The sequence below is a fragment of the Zychaea mexicana genome (assembly GCF_025766255.1).
Source record: "Zychaea mexicana strain RSA 1403 chromosome Unknown BDB00scaffold_3, whole genome shotgun sequence".
In the NCBI taxonomy this organism is placed as follows: domain Eukaryota; kingdom Fungi; phylum Mucoromycota; class Mucoromycetes; order Mucorales; family Lichtheimiaceae; genus Zychaea; species Zychaea mexicana.
Window position 1 is genome coordinate 908,555 of NW_026516666.1, and position 18,098 is coordinate 926,652.

Below are 18,098 nucleotides of genomic sequence, written 5' to 3' on the forward strand. Positions count from 1 at the left end.
AGAAACCCAAGTGCCTTTATTCATCCTACCGGTTTAGGCTGCATGGGTTTGTAGTAGAATTCATTGCTGTTTTATTACTGTATCTGACTGGCATGCATGGCATTGATCCATGGTTTGCACAAACAATAATGTGCAGATGAGTGAATTTTACGGAGAAAAGAGCGACGAAGAAAGCATTGCTGTTTTGAAACGTGCATTAGAAATTGGGTAAGAATAATGGGTCTAGACACATCATGCAATGTTTCATACGAGAAATGAAGCGAGATAGCTTTCCACTAGGTACATTCTTTTATGAAACAAGATAGATGTACAATCTGAGACACAGCTGATGTGTATGATGTGGGTCACAATGAACGTCTTTCGAGCAATGTAAAGATAACCGGGATCAGATTCTCCTTTGCATGAACTTTGGTGGGGTCCGCGATGGAAAGACGGGAGAACTTCTGAGCGTTTGCGGAGAACCTGAATATGTGCGTGAGACTTGTGAGAAGAGCTTGAAGCGATTGGGTGTAGAAACCATCGATTTGTATTACCAGCATCGAGTGGATAAGGACACGTAAGTGCTTTAAGAATAATATGATGGGTGCAGATGTACGGTAATGTTATATTTTTAAAACAATGTTTTGACACTTTCTTGTTTGATGTATTGTCACATTTTACATGTAATTAGATCGATTGAAGAAACTGTCAAAGCCATGGCTGAGCTTGTTAAAGAAGGAAAAGTGCGTTACCTCGGTCTTTCTGGATGCAGTGCTAAAACGCTTCGTCGAGCTCACAAAATACATCCGATCTCGCCTGTACAAGTGAACAAAAAGCAGCAACATATATTAAATACCTAGTCCTCATTGTCTTACTACCGTAACGCCATTAGATGGATTATTCTCCATAGAGTCGCGGTGTCGCAACCAATGGTGTGTTGCAGACTGCCCGAGAACTTGGCATCTCTATCGTGGGCTGGTAAGTTGTTGGATTCGAGGAGTAGATAGTGGTGACAATAGTAGCAGAAAGCAATACGTCGTTTCATCCTTTGTATTGCAGGGGATGGTTATACACAATCTTAAGGCGAATTGAAACGAGCAATGCGCTGCATCGTACACCTATAATCATCATCTTGCTTTTTCCTATAATATCCGTATTGATACTGTACATAGCTCCCCATTGGGTCGTGCAATGTTCACCGATGCAACAAAACCAGCCAATCAATTCGGTGAAAACGTTGATAGACGCTACTTGCCACGATTTGCTGCAGAACATTTTGACAAAAACAAGGAGTTGGCTGACAAAATGAAGGTCTTGGCGACGAAAAAGGGTCTATCTTTAAGTGAATGTGTGTTGGCATGGATACTTGCTCAAAATCCTGAATTCATCGTCTTTCCAGGAACCAAACGAATCACCTACTTGGAATCAAGGCAGCGATGATTCAAGTGATGCCGGAAGAAGTTGCTGAAATGACCTCCCTTTAGCATTACTGTCAGCGGTGATAGTAATGATGAGGCACAGGCTGCTCTTGAGGATATCGATAGTGACAATGAGAAAGATGGTGGTAATTTTACAACAGTACGAGGGTAATAATATTGTATAAATGTAGTTATCACAGCAAACATGTTATTATATCCATCATTGAATGATAGTGTCCTTTGATAAATTTATTTACAGCACGTTACATTTTTTGAGCTGTAGCGTCGTTTATAATGATTGTATGTTAGTTGCGTTTTATTGTTGATGTATAGCGAGAATAACAGTTTCATATTCTTTGAAAATTTGCATCACACTGACCTTTTTCCTTCCTCCTGTCTTTCTCGTCCTCCACATGCTCTCAACCATTTGTAAATTCGTCATTGCTTGCATATATGTTAGAAAAGAACAAGACCGCTCGTACATTACGTGGCATAGAGCTGCTAATGTGACTCATGCTTTAGCTTGACGTCGTGGATATCATGTAAATCTATTTACTCTTATAATTACTGTAGTAGATTACGCTGAGAGAATCACTGTTGCGGGAAAAACAACTCGGTAATCATTTCCTCCCAACCACTACCACACAATAACAAGAAATCACATCGCGTCAACTGAAAAAAGTGGCGCCTTGCCACGAGTTTCTTTCGGCAGCGCAGGTCAACAAGTACATAACTTTTGAGCATCACGCCGGGCTCCGTTTACTGATATGAGCAAAAGCGTCACGAGTCCCATACCTATTGGGTGCTTCTGCATCAACACAAAGTAAATAACATGCATCTTTGCAAATATATTTTGAGACTTCCTGCGTGTATGCACATTTTTATGTATTTTCCAAGCATTACCCCGATGTCCCCTGGCTCGTTATGCATAGTATATTCTGTCAGGCTCTTTATATTATGTGTTCTAGCAACGAAGTGCTGCATGACCAGAACGAAGAGTGTCTATAGGTCTCGAATCCTCGAAAATAAATATTGAAGCAACATACTTACGATATGCCAAAAATACGAATTCAAGGTAAACACTAACGTAGTAAGCGATGAGTTTAAACCCCGTTTTTGTGTATTGCATACATATGAAGGAATGTAGATCATACCAACTATATAGCAAGCCCCAAATGACTTTGTATTCGATGAGAAAAAAAATTAGGCTCGGCGCACCATATACAACACTAGTAATGCACTTCATTACTTTTCCTCTCTCATTCTTTCCCGCGAAACATAATGGCAGAATATAGGTTATGCTTATTAGTACATGTCTCAGTAAGAAAAGCCGGTTTTTTGACGAAAAACGGGTGGAGGCAGACGCAGACTGTTACATAAACTCGAATTCATAAGTACAACTGCGACAGCAGTCACCTTCAGTAAGCACAGCGCCGATCCCACTCTCTAGCACTGATAGTACTCTCGGAACAGAGAGTAAATAAAGAAGTTACGATGCGTCGCTTTTTCTATTTGAATAAGAATAACAAGCATAACGATTACGTAAAACTGCATACTATATACTGTAGAGGAAACCATAGAGTCAAAAAAAGCAAAAATAAGGTTGATTTAGTCTGCTTCTGCTGCTTCTAACAAACAGCAATGATTATTCGGTTTGTTTAATGTTTATCGCTCATCATGTCATTGCGTCGTCCTTGCCTGTTGCCTTATATAAAGGGCTCAGCAAAATCGTAAGAGCAGAATCATCACAACAATAATCCATCATCACCTTTCTCTTTTGATAGCACATTTAAAACACGCACAATGAAGTTCGCTAGCGCTATTACTGCTTTCTTTACCTTGTTTGCTGCTTCTGCTCTCGCCCTCCCTCATGGTGGCGATCAAAGTAATACCGTTGGAGGTTGCAACAATGATGGTGGCCACGGTGGTATCGTACGTATTATACCGGCTCTTTATTATTGCTCCTTTTACTGCTGCCATGAAAGACTAATACATGTTGCTAACGATACAAGCCTCTTTAACAATATATAGCTCACCGGAATCCTCGAAAAGGGTATCCTTAACGACAACACCAAGAATTGCTACCAGCAAGTTACTAATGTCGATGATTAAATTTGATGGGATTTGGCCTTGTTGGGATAATACATGTATATACATCTCACATTTTATAACGTTGCATATCATCGCTGCTTCTTTTTTTCCCACAACATAACATTTGCGGTATTACCACAAGAGTTTTTCATACTTTTCCTTTTTAAACATATTCTAGTATTAGTGTATTTTGCTTGAGTCTCGACAATTTTGACATATTTATCAACGTCCATATTATCAAATAAACATATTTCTTTTTCATCTTTATATTTTTTACAGCTATGTACAGAAGACTTTGAAGTGAATCTATTTGAATGAATGCATGAAACATGGAGTGTCAAGTTATTATGATATGCATTACTGGTATGCTAGTATGCATCATAACAGAGCACAGAACGCAGCAGCTGATAGTGAAGGAGGTAGTTTTTACTATACATTGCATTATATTAACAGAGACAGCAATGTTCCTTCCACTTGATCCGATATGATATCACCTCTTTTAAGTGGTTAAAAATAATGAGTGCAAACTTTTTAGAGTACGTGCGTCTGCCAAATAGAGACCACGGGATAATAGATACTATTATAATTAGGATAATGCAAATCGCAGGCTTATGATGATACAAGCAACGACAGGTATGTAGTAGACCTAAATTGTTTCATGAGGAAGCATAGGGATCCTGCCTTCCAACAAAGTAATAAAGCACACATCTCAAGTTTTTTTAAGGCCGTATAATAAATTTATTTGATATGGATATGCACTTCAAATGTATGCTAAAGGGTTAGATAAGAAAAAAGAAGAGGGAGCTGTAAAATTCGTGCTGTTGTGGTCTACTACTAATAAGATGCGTGAAATAGTAGCAGTAACAAAAAACGTTAAAGACAACGACGGTAGCTGACCAGCAACATCTTGATCTAGTGGTCGGTGTCGTCGACTGTCTGGATACAGTACTTCTTGTTGTTCGAAAGGATACCTGCCTGGAGGACGGCGGGGAGCTATTTTCATTACCAATGTTTTAAAATATGACAAGTACGTAGTCAATTAGTATATGATTCATATCAATAGTAACTACCATTAGCTGTATGCAGCTTTTGATCTATGAAAGGAAAATTTGCTTGTTATACGTACAACGCCAGTGATATCGCCTTGACCTTTGCAGCCATGGATGGTAATGTCGTCGTCACCACCACCACGGCGACCATCGCTGTGGTGGTCAGAGTAATGATCGTAGTTGGGACGAGCAACGGCGGAAACGGCGAAGACGGTGAAAAGGGCAGCAGCGGCGGTGAAGAACTTCATTTTTGGTTTTGGATGGGAAGAGGTAATAAAGTATTACTTGAGATGAAGTGTGATATGATAATGTTTCAAAAAAAGTTGTTGGGCAGACCCTTTATATATCTTTTGGCCGGATCCAATATCCTCCGCTTGTCTTCCTGCGACTTGCCGTTTTTTCTGTAAAGTTATTCAAGCATAAGAAGACATCGATATTAGCATTGTTTACCTACTACCTCCGATACTATAAAGATTGTCCGTCTGAAATGATTAACGGTTTATCAAAAAATGAGATTTTAATTAAACGTGATGCGTTTTGCAGGGAGCGGTGGTTAAAAGTACCCATTAGCAGCAAAGGGAAACAAAGATATACTTTGCATTGTCTGTTATATTTCGTTTTTCTTCGCCCTCTTCTTTGATAATGCGCCGCTCTGTTTGCATATTACTTTTTTCAAACACAATATAGTACCATAAGGATAAGAAGAGCTTGTCACTTGTATTTTTCGGAGTGCTGATAGTACGCTATAGACTTGATATTAATTCAACGTCGTCCCCCTTTCTTATTTAATAACGGAAAAAGGACGGCTAGCATAACTACATATTGTATCCAGCTATCTGCTAATTTTACAAAAAATCAATGAGAAAATGATACCGATAGTATAGATACCTTTTGTCTATTAACTTTACTCACTTTGGGGCGTATCTAATGGTTCCTGTTGGAGCTTGCGTCAATACTCTCGGGTGTATAACGTGATATGGAAAACATGCATGGCAAGCGGCCGATGCTTATCAAATAATATGTATACACCAAAAATGTCTTTATTACTATCATTGATACTATCATAAAGTATAACTCACTGTTTTGTGTCTCCTGTGCGACTGTACCCATATATTAATTAAATGTATAATACTTAGAAGACCATAGATCAACTGCTGATTGCCGAATATCATTTATTGCCATGCTAAGAGGATAACGACAGTACACAAAGTAAGTACTGTTACTAGGGACGGATTTACTTCAGCGACCACAGTGTATATTATTCCTGTTGGCTTTAGGATAATGGCTATTTGCTATGCTTTTATTAAACATGTCCCGAATGGATCAAAACTGCGGGTACAATATTCTGCATATGCTAAAATTTGACATTCTTTAAGGGGCTAAAAGGGCAGAGGAAGCGGCAAAATAGTTCAATATGTATAATTTTATTTTTATGGGAGACTTAGTGACTTTGCGTAATTGCTCGCTTCCTTGCGACACAATTAAGGGAGGACACCCGCGGGCAGAGTCGGCCGGGCACTCTTCCGTCTGCCGCACAAGAATTTTGGCTTTAAGACGGGGTAGATGGTACAGAATGTAGTCCAGTGGTTGCACATCGTCGGGTAGTAACCCTGGGAATGGTCCGAGCGCATCAAGGAGCGCTTGAAGAAGGGAGCCAGAAATGCTCGCACTCAGAATAGTGCAGTGGTATGCCGCAACGACAGCTTTGGAGCGGGTATGCTGAGTGATAAAATTAGGGAGGAAAAGATCATCAACACTTGCATACTGCAGATCATATGATGAATAGAAAATACGTAAGACGTCAGACATATATCATGCACTCTGTAGCATTGATAAACGCGCATTTTAATTTGTTTCATTTGTTGTTCGCATATTTGCTGAATCGATCGCTCGTGCATACATTATATTGTTCACTCTTCCTTTTTCTTTTGCCTGATGCTGATGCTGCTGCTGCTACCCGCCCACCTCATTAGTTGTAATGTTATCGTCGATGGTGTTCCTCGTTCATAGGTCGTCTATTTAATAGAAGTTAACCTTGAACATCAAAAGTTTTGATAACGTCAAACGCTATTTTTACAAGTTATATATTACGCCATGAATTTTTGGCAGAAAAGTAATAAACATGAGAATAATAATAATAAAAGATTTGATCTGTACATACGACAAGTATGTATCATGTGCATGAAGATCATTGTTCCACGTTACAATATCAACCCCAGCCTCCACCCCTTTTTTATCTTCTTTGGATTGGCAAGTACGCTTGAATTGTAAGAGCGGATATTCAAAGCGGTGCATAAAGCCTTCCACAAAGACTATCCAGCTTCATTCAGGGAAGACGTAGAAACAGTAGTGGAAGCTATCAGATATACACCGATAGGGAACTTCCTCAAAGCAACCAAAACACTCATTCTATATGGTGGTAGGTATATTAAGCATTCTGCTAAGGCATCATGCAAATTGGGAAGAAAACTGTAGTCCAACGTGCAAACAGGCGATCGACAAGCTAGGCATGTATCATCAACTCTGACTCCCTCGCTACTGCGTAAATTGAACTTTCAACACGCTACATAATGTCTTACCAAGTCCATTTTTTCTGGCAAAAATATGCCATGGAGAAAAGAAATTTTTATATTAAAGCACAACATTCGAAAAGTGATGCATCGCTTATCAATTTCTCCTTTCTGAATTTGCAACTCTTCAGACACATCGTTTCTAATGAAAATCGAATCGGTTATATTACCACTTGTATACCTAGGACTTCAAAGGAGTTGTTTGTACTGGCAGTAGTTGCGGCAATTAGGTCAATTTTGTTTATATGTACTATGTCTCAATCATAGTAGTTCTCGCACTATTTACACCATTATTAGTAGCAGAGGACCAAGACGATCCTTCTATTTTGTATAAATAGGGTTGTGTTTGGATTCAACATGGGATAATCTACCATCACTTTACTATCACCTAAACCAAAAATGAAGTTCTCTACCGCTGCTACTATCCTTTTCGCCATGTTTGTCGCTTCCGCTGTTGCTCTTCCCCGCGGAAACTACCACAATGACTATCACAACGACGGTGGCGATGACACTGTTGACCTTAAGGGCTGCACTGAACAAGGAGATTTGACTGGCCTGGTATGTATCATCGCTTTACGAAGGATGGCATTATTGTATACATGATGATCCACATGATCACTTTTTCCACTAATTAACTAACTTCTGATTTACACTTAAACTAGCTCCCCGCCGTCCTCCAAGCAGGTGTCCTTTCAAACAACCATAAGAAATGTGTGCAAGCCGTCAAGGACGTCGACCATTAAAACGAAGAAGCTATACACGAAGGATTTTTGTCGTCCTCGGTTGAATGTCGATTTACATAGACTATGTAGTACTGTGGTAGAAACACACATTCATTCACAAATCCTCCATACTCCCATCCTTCTCTTCTATAACGATTATTGTTGTTGAATTCTTGCATATTTTTCATTGCATACTTTTTCAAAATACGTAATAAAAATTTTGAAATTGCCTTTTAATTAATACGGGTATCTTGCTTTATCGTGATTGTAAAACAAATAAAGAATGATGTCTCACAAATTAGCTGCTTGGAGCCTCTCTTGATATATATCATGATACAACATACGTGGTGGTTGAAAAGAGAAACAACACCTCAATCCCTGGTCTATGGGTCATTGTCGATCATCCCTCTCTCTATTTGTCGCTATAATATGTAAGGTGGGCGTCAGCTAAAGGGGCCAATTTAAGACCCGATTTCCAGCCTTCATAGAGTTATCTCTGCATGCTTAATTGCCACAAAAGATAGCAGAATCGATAGCTTTAGAGGAGAGGAACACAACGTACTAAATTTTTTTTCAATGCACTCACTTGTTGCTGAGCTATGACGTTTCGAAGTCTACTATTTTTAGTACTTTTAGCTAGGAAACGAACAATTTTTGTACACCATTTCCCCATCATCTATTTTGAATCGCAAATCTTTTTCACGTCATCTTTCACCAACTTCATAATTAAGTACGCATTTAAATGGCAGGAACCAAAAGAAGAGCTAAAGTTGGTAAAGCCAACTACGAACAAGGAAAAAGATTGAGACTTGAACGCGAAAAAGCAGAATGCGAAAGAGCAGAACGCGAACAACAAGAGATCGAAGTTCAAGACATTCAACAAGAGGAAGAATCCCCTCTTATTTATCACCTGACGCGGGGTTTAAAGTCGATTTGATTTTTGCAAAAAATGGCCCCTTTAGCTGACGCCCACCTTACTCATTTTATTATTTTAAGTATAAAATCTTGAGGTCCACCAAAGTCCACCTGGGTCCACCATTTTTTGAAATCCCGATAGCAGGACCACAGTGATATCCAGCGATATCATTGGTTATACCGAATGATATCTGCGAATATCAATTGTTGGGGACCGTTTTTATAAGTAGAGCCGTGGACCTGCTTGTTATTAATAAAAGAAGAGCTTGGTATCTTTAGAATTATTACAGAAAACCTTCAAAATGCTTTAAATGAACCGGGCATTGATTCCATGTATTTAAGGAAAGGTTAATGTCATCCGAGATTGCAGAATAAGTTTTTTAAATCGTGCTGTTCTTAATGAATGAGCTGCTCTAGGTCGTGTAATTTGTATCATGCTAGCTACATACAGCAACTGTACCACTCAAAGAGCCTACATTTTAGTGATCTCTCCAATACTTTCAATGTTAGATGACAGTGATATGGATGCCATGGTGTTAGCAAAACTATTACACTCTAACATACACGTAGATCCAACATCAGTGTCTACACTTCAGACTAACCCTATCTTTCTTCTGTCTCGTCAGGTACCTTGTTGATAGCTTTCAAAAAGCATTGGTATAGATGGCACATTGATTCAGTGGATTGAACGGTATACGCTATTCTATCTATGCTTGAGATATTAACAATGTTTTCTCTCCTTTCCTGTACTTTGAACATGTAACAGACACTAGGTAGAAATAGTTAGTGTTGTGTAGGAACATGTCATATCTTGTTCCTTTCTTTGCCTGACTGATGAATAACAGCAACTTATTGCTGCCATTGCAACGATTATAAAACCACTTTGTAATCGCTATCGACCGATGAACTAACTATAAGCAGTTCTAATGACTATCCTTCCTTGATAACTGCTCAAGATTTATGTATTCACAATGCATTTTGACAGCGGAAGGTGCGAAAAACCAGCGCAACATCTGCAGCAGTACGAACATTTTTGGAGAGAAAAACTAATCTACATCGCCTTCATTTAAACAACATATTTCTGTTCCCAGTAATACATTATCGCCATGCTGCTAACCATGTATCGTTCGTAATATACACAGTCGTCTCGAGTGTCCATTATTAAATTACTAATATTAGAGCCATATCCAGTACTGCGTGTATATATATAATCTAATTCCTACATCTTAAGCTCTGCATCAAGTGCAACTAATTTATCAAATGCATTTCATCATGCTTCAGAAAACGTACTATTATAAGCATTCCCTATTCGAAACCATTGACAATCATTTTTAGGACAGGCCTCGTGAGCCCACAAAACAAAAGTTATATATTCTTTGAAAAAAAAGGGCCAAACAAGGCCACGAAACAAGCAAAAGTTAAAAAGAAAAAAAAAGCGAGGCAAAAACCATCATGGCCAACAGACCACAACATGAAAGTAATACAATAAAAAAAATATGGCCAAGCAAGGCCAATGTTAGAAAGTTGAAATAAAAGCGTGTCAAAGGGAAAGCTAGCGAGTGAAAAAAAGAACAAGATGGTGAAATGAATATACAAAAAGTTTAAAGTGTATCAAAAAAACATAAGTCTTTCGATAGTGAATCTAATGAGGTAATGCCGACAGCGAGATAGTGTCTATGTATAGTGTCCAACGCTTCTGGTACTCTTTCTTGCATTCCTTTTCTTTCGATATAATCTTGAACTTTCCGAATAATCGCTCGTCTTCTACGAAACCATTTGCCGTCTGAATCACTTTTTCGCCATGCAGTTTTGTACACTTCTTCCATTCTAATCACAGACATGCCGCCATTCCAACCGTCAAACCATTCAGTCCATAATTGTGGGATTGTTTGGACGTTTGTGCGGTTCATGGATGGATATATGGGCTGTTGTTGTTGGGGGTGATGATGATGGTGATGAGTTGGTGCTGATGCTGCTGACGATGATGATGACGATGTTGGTGCTGGTGCTGCTGACGACGACGACGAAGATGATGATGGCGCTGGTGCTGCTGATGGCAGTACCACAGTTGCTGTCATGGTGGATGGGAGGGAGGAGGACGAGGACGGGAGCGAAACCGAGCCCCAACCTTCCTGCTGCTGTTGTTGTTGCTGATCTTGTTGTTGTTGCTGCTGCTGACCTGCCAAATTGAGCGTGACGCTCAAGGACGCTTGTCCGCTGGCGATGCGGTCCCAATGCTGTACAATATCTCCTATACGACTCATGTTTGGTGCAAGCTGCGCAAGTGCTTCCAGAGTGGGTATGGCGTTAGAGAAAGATTGTACAATGCGATTGGTGTCTTGTTGCTGAGCAGCGATTTGTTGTTGTATTTGTTGTTGCAAGATGGCAAGTCTATTTTCAATGATCGGCACGGCACGTTGAAGTAACAGATCAGTGGGCTCTTCGTTGTTTTCAAGTGCATGATTCAAGTTACTATTTTAAAAGGATAATTAGTATATAAACGAAAGACTGTAGTCCACCAGCACATACCGTTCAAATTCAAGATACAAAGGATCACGGAACAAAGGATCTTGCCACAAATGATGACCTGGACAGCGCTTTTTCATCAAAACCGAATCTTGCAAAAATACAACACGCAACTGCACAAGAAGACGCAAAAACGAATCAGCCGCGCACGAGTCCTCCACTTGTTTGGCTTCCAGCAGCGCCCGCCACCGATCGACTTCAGGAAAAACCTTCTTGCAAAGCTCAAGGGGTGGTGTAACAGCAGCACGAGGTAAGTAGAATTGGCCAGCCTCTCTAGTGAATCCTGCCATGGTCCGCAAGATATCACGAGGCAAATTGGTTAGATAACTGGTCGATAAAGCAGAATTATTCCAACGACCTAATCGCCGGATAGACTCTTCGCTCGTTCCAGATATCTCTGCCATGCGTGCTGACGAACCCCTCATAGCGTGAGTGACCGCTTTACTGTGAATGCCGACTGACTTGAATGCTTCTAAAATACACTCGCGATGACGATCATACGTAATGGACTGCGTGTTGCGATCTCTGCCTCTGATGAGCTTGATGTCGAACCAATCTCGATTGCTTTGGAAACAAGGGAATGCCTCACCAGCAACGTGCCACCGATGAAAGAGATAAAAGGAAAGCATCATCAAAGGACAGATAACAACATTGGCGTTACGCATCGCAGCAGCAAACTCCACACGGCCCTCTTGGTTTGTTTTTCCTTGCTTAAGCACCATCACCAACGCATGACATTCAGTGACACCCTCGCGCTCAAGAAGTAACGTTTGTAGATCGGCAAGTTCCATCATACGAACGCTTTCGCCCCGTAGAAGTCCATAGTGTTGCAGAAGAAAAGCAGTGCAGTTTCGCAGTCCTTGTTGCTTGTTGGTGGCCAGAAAATGATCTACAATACGCTCCATCTCAGCTGATGTCGAATATCCATCTGCTGTCGTACGCATGCCTCTGTCTTCGTAGTTTTGTCGACTAAGCTCGTTTTCCACACGTTTCAAATGATCAACCAGTGCATGAACAAGCGGGCCACGCGGATGCGGACGATTGAAGCAAGGGTCTGTTTCGGCTTGTTCAAAATGGAGATCGACAATGGAAGTAATGTATTGTTTAACGGTAGCAAGCTTGACTTTGGGGGCGGGGGCATCAGGCGCAACAGGTTGCTCAACGGTATAACCCGGAGCATCGCGTACAGGTAGAGCAGCAGATGATGACGACGACGATGATGGCAAGATGGTGGTGACGGGCGAGAGAACAGCAGCAGACGAGGATGATGGCATGACGGCGGTGGCGGGCGAGAGAACAGCAGCAGACGAGGATGATGGCATGACGGCGGTGGCGGGCGAGAGAACAGCAGCAGACGAGGATGATGGCATGATGGCGGTGGCGGGCGAGAGAACAACAGCAGCAGGCGAGGATGATGGCATGGTGGTGGTGATGGTACGCATGGCAGGAGCGGGTGACGAGGCGGGCGACAGCACAGAATTCTCTGGCTCTTTTCTCTTTCTCCCAGGTTTACGCTTCTCTCTGAAGACGACCTAAAAAGAACACAATTGTAAGACATGCGTACATATATAGATTGCGAACAGATATGTTGCTAACCTCTTCCACAAGAAAAAGATGAAGCTTTCTGTCGTCGATCAACTGGTTAGTGTGATCATTTGGACAGCGTCTTCGGCACCACTCGAGAAATTCTTCCTGCCTGGGAGAATACGATCTAACTGTATTCTGCGGACGGCTTCCTCGTGCTTGTTCGTATGTAGCTCGAGCAGCAGATTCAGCAGCAGCTTGATACTCTATTTGCGAGCTCATGAAAGAAGTATACTGTGGTAGAGGGGGAGGGACAGGGAGAGAAAGAGGACGTGGTGAGGCACCATTACTCGCCACCACACGGCCCGGGCGATTAGCCAAACGGGCGGTGCTTCTCCTAGCGGGAGTAACAGTGCTACCACGACCTCTGCTCATGTTGTTAAGATAGTGAACGATTTAATGAGGAATGGAAATGAGATGAAGGAAACGGAATCTGACAGATGTGCCTGACAAAAGAAAAGTGGCGAAGCTTCGAAAATTCTTTTTTTTTCCTGGATATCAAGATTGGGTCCCCGCTATGCTGTGGACCTGAGTCCGGACCCGCACTAAACACAAAATGATATTGCCAAAATATCATTTTTTGATAACCATTGAGATATATCCTCACCTTCTCATAAACTACACAAGTACATGTATTATAGATCGAAACCGGAAATCAACACTTGAGGTCAGTCATTTGTTGAACAGGGTATAAAATTACTACTAAAGGCCTTTGCCGCCCGCCCGTTTCGCTTCGCATTAAAACTTACAGTTGCTCAGTCTCGACAGCTCGAGCTTACAATCCACTGCGTGCCTTCAACATTCTCTTTTTTATTGACCAATCAAACTTCCTCCTCAGCAATCTAATCAAGATCACCACTATTCACATTATATCAGTCTTCAACCGTTAACTATATAAGTATGGGGATAAGCCATGTTTCTGAAGGTGCTCGGTGAGATCTGGTCTTCGATGTTGTTTTTATTTCGGATCTATATTTACCAACCACAGCTCCGAGTGTCGGTCGATCACAAGCAACGTATGATGAAGGTGGTCACATTTAGCTAGCCGGCGACGACGCGCCTTCCCTACTTTCTCCATGTTGCACTATCGTTGAACCTCTACGTCAGCGAAGCAAGCAGACACTTTAGTTGACGCGTTCTTGTATTATCTGGCTGCATGTGCTCTTTGTGAAATGTCTTGCGGCAATCTAAGCACAGATGCACAGATATTCATGACGGGGTGAAAGACAGATAGCGACAAATGGTAGCCTTTTACCACAAGGCTTAAGCATAATTCACATAGTTTGTTGAGTACAGTACAAAACTCGATAATGATATGCTGCTGGGCACGAGCTTTTAACGGTTTTTCTTTTCAAGAAGACGTTCAAAAAATGCGCTTCCTCACGGATATGCTGGTGACTGTTGCTGTCATTGACAACAAAACGCGGGGGACCTGTACGGGCTGAGACGGTGGTAGATTGCCAAGTATCGCATGCTTGTTGAAAGTAGCTCAAGGCTACTTTGGGTAACTTTTTGCTATTGCTGTTGCTCGTCTACTTCTGATTTCTTGTGCGTACGTGCTTTGCTAACATCTCGCACGGATGCAGACGTTGAAGGAGATTTGGCGAATGAGCAGTATGGATTATAAAGCACGTTTTTAAGAGCAGCAATAGTTGCCATAGTTACAGCAGTTGCTGTGGCAACTTGGGCATCGAACTCGTTCGTCGTGTTTTGGCGTTTTCGAAATAGTAATGATTAGGAAAGAGAGCGTAGCATGTTTGACACAGTATGTTGTCGGACGCCGTACGCGCCGGGCAATTCTCCTTTATTTATTTATTTTAAATGCTTTACGCTAGAGAACATCCCTTTTAGTGGCGTTATATCAGCCGGATTCAGGCACCAATCCGAATCCTGAGTTGTCTTTTACAGTGGTCTAAAGAGGTCGTATAATTTTAAAAAGTGATCAACGATATCTTAGTTTTGGATGTGATTTGCCATAAATGATCGACTTGAGCAATTTGGTTAAGGTCGTTTTTTGAGGAAATTATTGTTTTCCTTGAAAGCTATTTCGGCAATGCGCGTACGTATAATGTTCCAATAGAGGCATGCTGGAGATTGGGGTGCTCTGTCGACGAAGCACTGGGAAGCGAATAGAGAAATTTTACCGGCCCTTGATCGCATTCATTTGCTGTTGATATTGATAGTAGCAAGAAGGTCGAACAACTGCTTAAGCTTCATTTTGAAAAAAAAACTATGACACGCCTTCGATTATTGATCTGCTGATACTCTTTCTAGCTGGTTTTTATTTCACCTTTTATTCGCTTTTCTATTTTCTTCAAGCTCAATATAGCTCAATATAGCTCAATATAGCTCAATATAAAGGAAAGCTATATACAGAGAATTGAATTCTGTCCGTCTAAAGATGCGAAAGAGCTGCCAGCTGATAAGCACCTTCGTTCTGGTATGATTCTCTTATAGAACCTGTCGTCAAAGGCAGACCACTCACTCAAGACATAACACCCAAGCAATAATAATCACAAACCTTCTTCAGCTTTCATAACGTAATCGGCCGATATCACCGCCTGGAATGGAAAGGTGTCCGACTTGGTCTACTAACGCAAGTAAATTCTCCTTGTAGTGCTGAAGCTCTATTGGCTATTCGTGTTAAACTCGAAAGATACCTTGATTTGATTAAGTTCTTTGTTATCCATGCAGATCCTATTAAAGGCGCGCTGTGGGGACCGCGAAAAGAAAGCCTGCATACATATCGAAAGGTAACCTTTTATTCAAATGCGTGAGAGAGGCAAAACATGTGATGTGTTTGCAAGCATCGACGAGTGGAGTGATATATTTAGCGTCTCGAATTACAAAGAGGATGGGCTGAATTTACATAGCCGATTTTGTCGTAGAAAAGCACTGATTCTATGTTCCATAAAATCCTACAAGTTCGGTCACTTGGTTGTAACTCAAAAAGTCACTATCAGTGGTTATGATACATATCATAGGCGATCTTTTTTCAGCTAGAAAACAGTCTACAGCGAGCAGCAAATCAGTCACTTTGAGCTTGCAACATTCCAGGTGAACTACAGAATGCTGCGTTCAATGACAGTATTTACTTTTTGCAAGCACTTTGCACTTACGATCAACATGTTTACTAAAATGCAGTATACAATTTTACGCGGGAAAATGTGTCCACGTGGTTGCTCTATTTGTGTGTTGTACGTGAGGGTACGGCGGAGAGAGAACGACAAATCATGCTGCCATAATTTTTACAAAAACAGCTGTTGTCCATTTTAACTTTCCTAAACAGCCCAGCATTTGGGGAGAGAGGAGAACTACGAGAAAATAAAGTTTTTTTTTGTTTGTTTGTTGTTTGCTACAACACTCATACTACGAAGTGACAGAATAATAAGAATAAAAAATATTACATACAGAGTTAATTGTTTGGTTGCTCGTTTGTGAAAAAAAAAGCACCTGGATGGAAAGGAACATATATAATATAAAGAATCTAGCATTTTAGAAACAGGAGGAGATGATTTGTGGTGAGTAGAAAATGAGTACAATAGAGGAAAAGGGGGAGAGTGTGTAGTGGTGGCGTGAGAGAAGGAGTTGATACGTAAAGAAGAGGAAGGAAGAATGGTAAGGGTATGATCATTAGGCGCCTAGCCATCTCTTGCCGAAATCCAAGACGCCGCGCAAGTTGAGACCTGGGGTATTATCATCGCTCGAGTTGTTATTAGGTGGAGAAAATGATGATGCTGATGTAGTAGAAGCATTACGACGGTGATTGTTATTGTCGGTAAAGTAGGAAAACGGATGATGGTCGGAGCCGAATGGAGGAGAGTCGCCACCGCCAAAGGGAAACCTGTATTGCGAAGCACCTGAGCGTCGTCGTCGTCGGTCGTCATCGTCATCGTCATCGTCGTCGTCAACCTCTGGTCGTTCGTATTCGTTCAACGCTTCCGATGCAATCGAGTCCATGTCAGATGCTGTTCTATACCACCCCCGCGCACCATATCAATCAGTCATCATTGATTTGTCTCTTCTCTGTACCCTTACGCTTGGTCGAAACTCGTGCTTTCTTTCTCGCCCTTTGTTCTTACTTGTCTGAGCCAGGTCCCTTGTGGTTGTCGTTGCTATATTTTAATGTGTGAAGTGTCGTATTATCAGGTTCCTGTTCTTGTTTCTTGTTTATGTCCATCATGTTTTGTCGGATGTACAAGAGTTTATCTGTCAGGTCATCCAATCGTTCGCTTAGCAAGTCCTGAGCTTGTTCCGCTACAGTCGCTATGTGTGTTGCTGATGAGGAGGAAGCTTCACATTGTCGTTGTTCTTCTGGTTGTTTCTGTTTTTGATGATACTCTTGTTGCTGTTGTACTACCCTTGGTTTGTCGTGATATTCATCGTGATATTCGTCGTTCTCGTCATTGACAAAGTAGTAGGGCATGGTTTTTGGAGCGTAGAACTCTTTATGCGCTGGTGGTGGTTGCATTTCTTGAGAAATGGGTCTGTCGTAAGTGGAGTCAATGTATCCTTCTTCGCCGTACGGGTCCATGTTCTGTGTATGTGTGCATAGGTTAATTTGCGAAATATATTTGTAGATTACGATATAGGCAAAATATACCTTGGATCGTTCATAGGCAAGGTGAGCTATCTGATCGTCGCCCAGAAACTCGGCATCTTGGATATCCTCGGAGAATATTTCTTCTTCGTCTCCATCCACCACTCCTTCACGAACGACTCGTGGATAGTTGTGGTGGTGATGCTGATGTTTTTTATGCTTCCTCTTTTTCTTGCTACTTTTTCGACCGAACGGATTTCGAGTGACAAATTCTGGGAATTGTTGCTGGTCGTTGTGAAGCACCGAGTCGAACTCCCAGTCTTGAGGATTGTCGAGATAGCCACGCACAGCGCGGCCCTGATAGTAATTTGGTGAAATAAACAACTCGTCGTGAGGGTCAACAATGTTTCCGTCATCGTCGTCACCGAGGCGTATCGGTTGTTGTCGTTTGAAAATGTTGGGAATGCATGAAGATGGTAAAAGGTAATTCCGCCAAGTCAAATCAAAGGCATTGGGTTCGTCTTCGGGAATAAGCAGATCTTGGTCCTGTTCCTGAAGTCGTCTGGACGACAGGCATAAACAATTACAGCAGCAAGAGGGTGACATTGACTAGTTCATAGTCTGGCTTTAAGCGTGTGTTGTTGTATAAGCAAGAGGTATCCGAGGAAAAATTACAAAGGGAAAAGAAAGAGGAGAGTTCCTTT

At 41.4% G+C, this 18,098-nt stretch overlaps 5 protein-coding genes across 5 annotated transcripts; 2 read left to right on the forward strand and 3 right to left on the reverse strand.

Annotated features, from left to right (window-relative positions):
- Positions 1-380: 380 nt before the first annotated feature.
- Positions 381-1,419, forward strand: BDB00DRAFT_753936 (NADP-dependent oxidoreductase domain-containing protein; the record flags this gene model as incomplete). Its single annotated transcript, XM_053118724.1, has 4 exons — positions 381-556; positions 671-838; positions 892-957; positions 1,152-1,419. Coding segments are annotated over 4 exons (678 nt in total), but the record flags the coding sequence as incomplete, so codon positions are not given.
- Positions 1,420-3,153: 1,734 nt separating this feature from the next.
- On the reverse strand, positions 3,154-3,694 carry BDB00DRAFT_798190 (uncharacterized protein). The gene is made up of 2 exons (XM_053121593.1): positions 3,429-3,694; positions 3,154-3,329 (listed from the first exon to the last, which is right to left on the reverse strand). Exons 1-2 carry the CDS (start codon positions 3,579-3,581, stop codon positions 3,162-3,164), a joined length of 321 nt encoding a protein of 106 aa, XP_052985335.1. The 5' UTR covers positions 3,582-3,694; the 3' UTR covers positions 3,154-3,161.
- A 527-nt stretch (positions 3,695-4,221) lies between these two features.
- BDB00DRAFT_798191 (uncharacterized protein) lies at positions 4,222-4,828 on the reverse strand. Its single transcript, XM_053121594.1, has 3 exons — positions 4,615-4,828; positions 4,396-4,481; positions 4,222-4,329 (listed from the first exon to the last, which is right to left on the reverse strand). The coding sequence occupies exons 1-2, from the start codon at positions 4,783-4,785 to the stop codon at positions 4,401-4,403; spliced, it is 252 nt and encodes an 83-aa protein (XP_052985336.1). The 5' UTR covers positions 4,786-4,828; the 3' UTR covers positions 4,222-4,329; positions 4,396-4,400.
- Positions 4,829-7,506: 2,678 nt separating this feature from the next.
- Positions 7,507-7,850, forward strand: BDB00DRAFT_867145 (uncharacterized protein; the record flags this gene model as incomplete). The annotated part of the gene is made up of 2 exons (XM_053126307.1): positions 7,507-7,665; positions 7,770-7,850. 2 exons carry the CDS (start codon positions 7,507-7,509, stop codon positions 7,848-7,850), a joined length of 240 nt encoding a protein of 79 aa, XP_052985337.1.
- An 8,637-nt stretch (positions 7,851-16,487) lies between these two features.
- Positions 16,488-18,000, reverse strand: BDB00DRAFT_783662 (uncharacterized protein; the record flags this gene model as incomplete). The annotated part of the gene is made up of 3 exons (XM_053120400.1): positions 16,488-16,827; positions 16,937-17,391; positions 17,458-18,000. The coding sequence occupies 3 exons, from the start codon at positions 17,998-18,000 to the stop codon at positions 16,488-16,490; spliced, it is 1,338 nt and encodes a 445-aa protein (XP_052985338.1).
- Between the last annotated feature and the right edge of the window lie 98 nt (positions 18,001-18,098).

Coding starts and splice junctions, on each gene's coding strand:
- BDB00DRAFT_798190 (XM_053121593.1), bottom strand. CDS start 3,581: ATGATATGCAACGTTATAAAATGTGAGATGTATATACATGTATTATCC. Junction 3,330..3,428: donor TTTTCGAGGATTCCGGTGAG/CTATATATTGTT, acceptor TATAATACGTAC/GATACCACCGTGGCCACCAT.
- BDB00DRAFT_798191 (XM_053121594.1), bottom strand. CDS start 4,785: ATGAAGTTCTTCACCGCCGCTGCTGCCCTTTTCACCGTCTTCGCCGTT. Junction 4,482..4,614: donor AAGGCGATATCACTGGCGTT/GTACGTATAACA, acceptor TAATGAAAATAG/CTCCCCGCCGTCCTCCAGGC.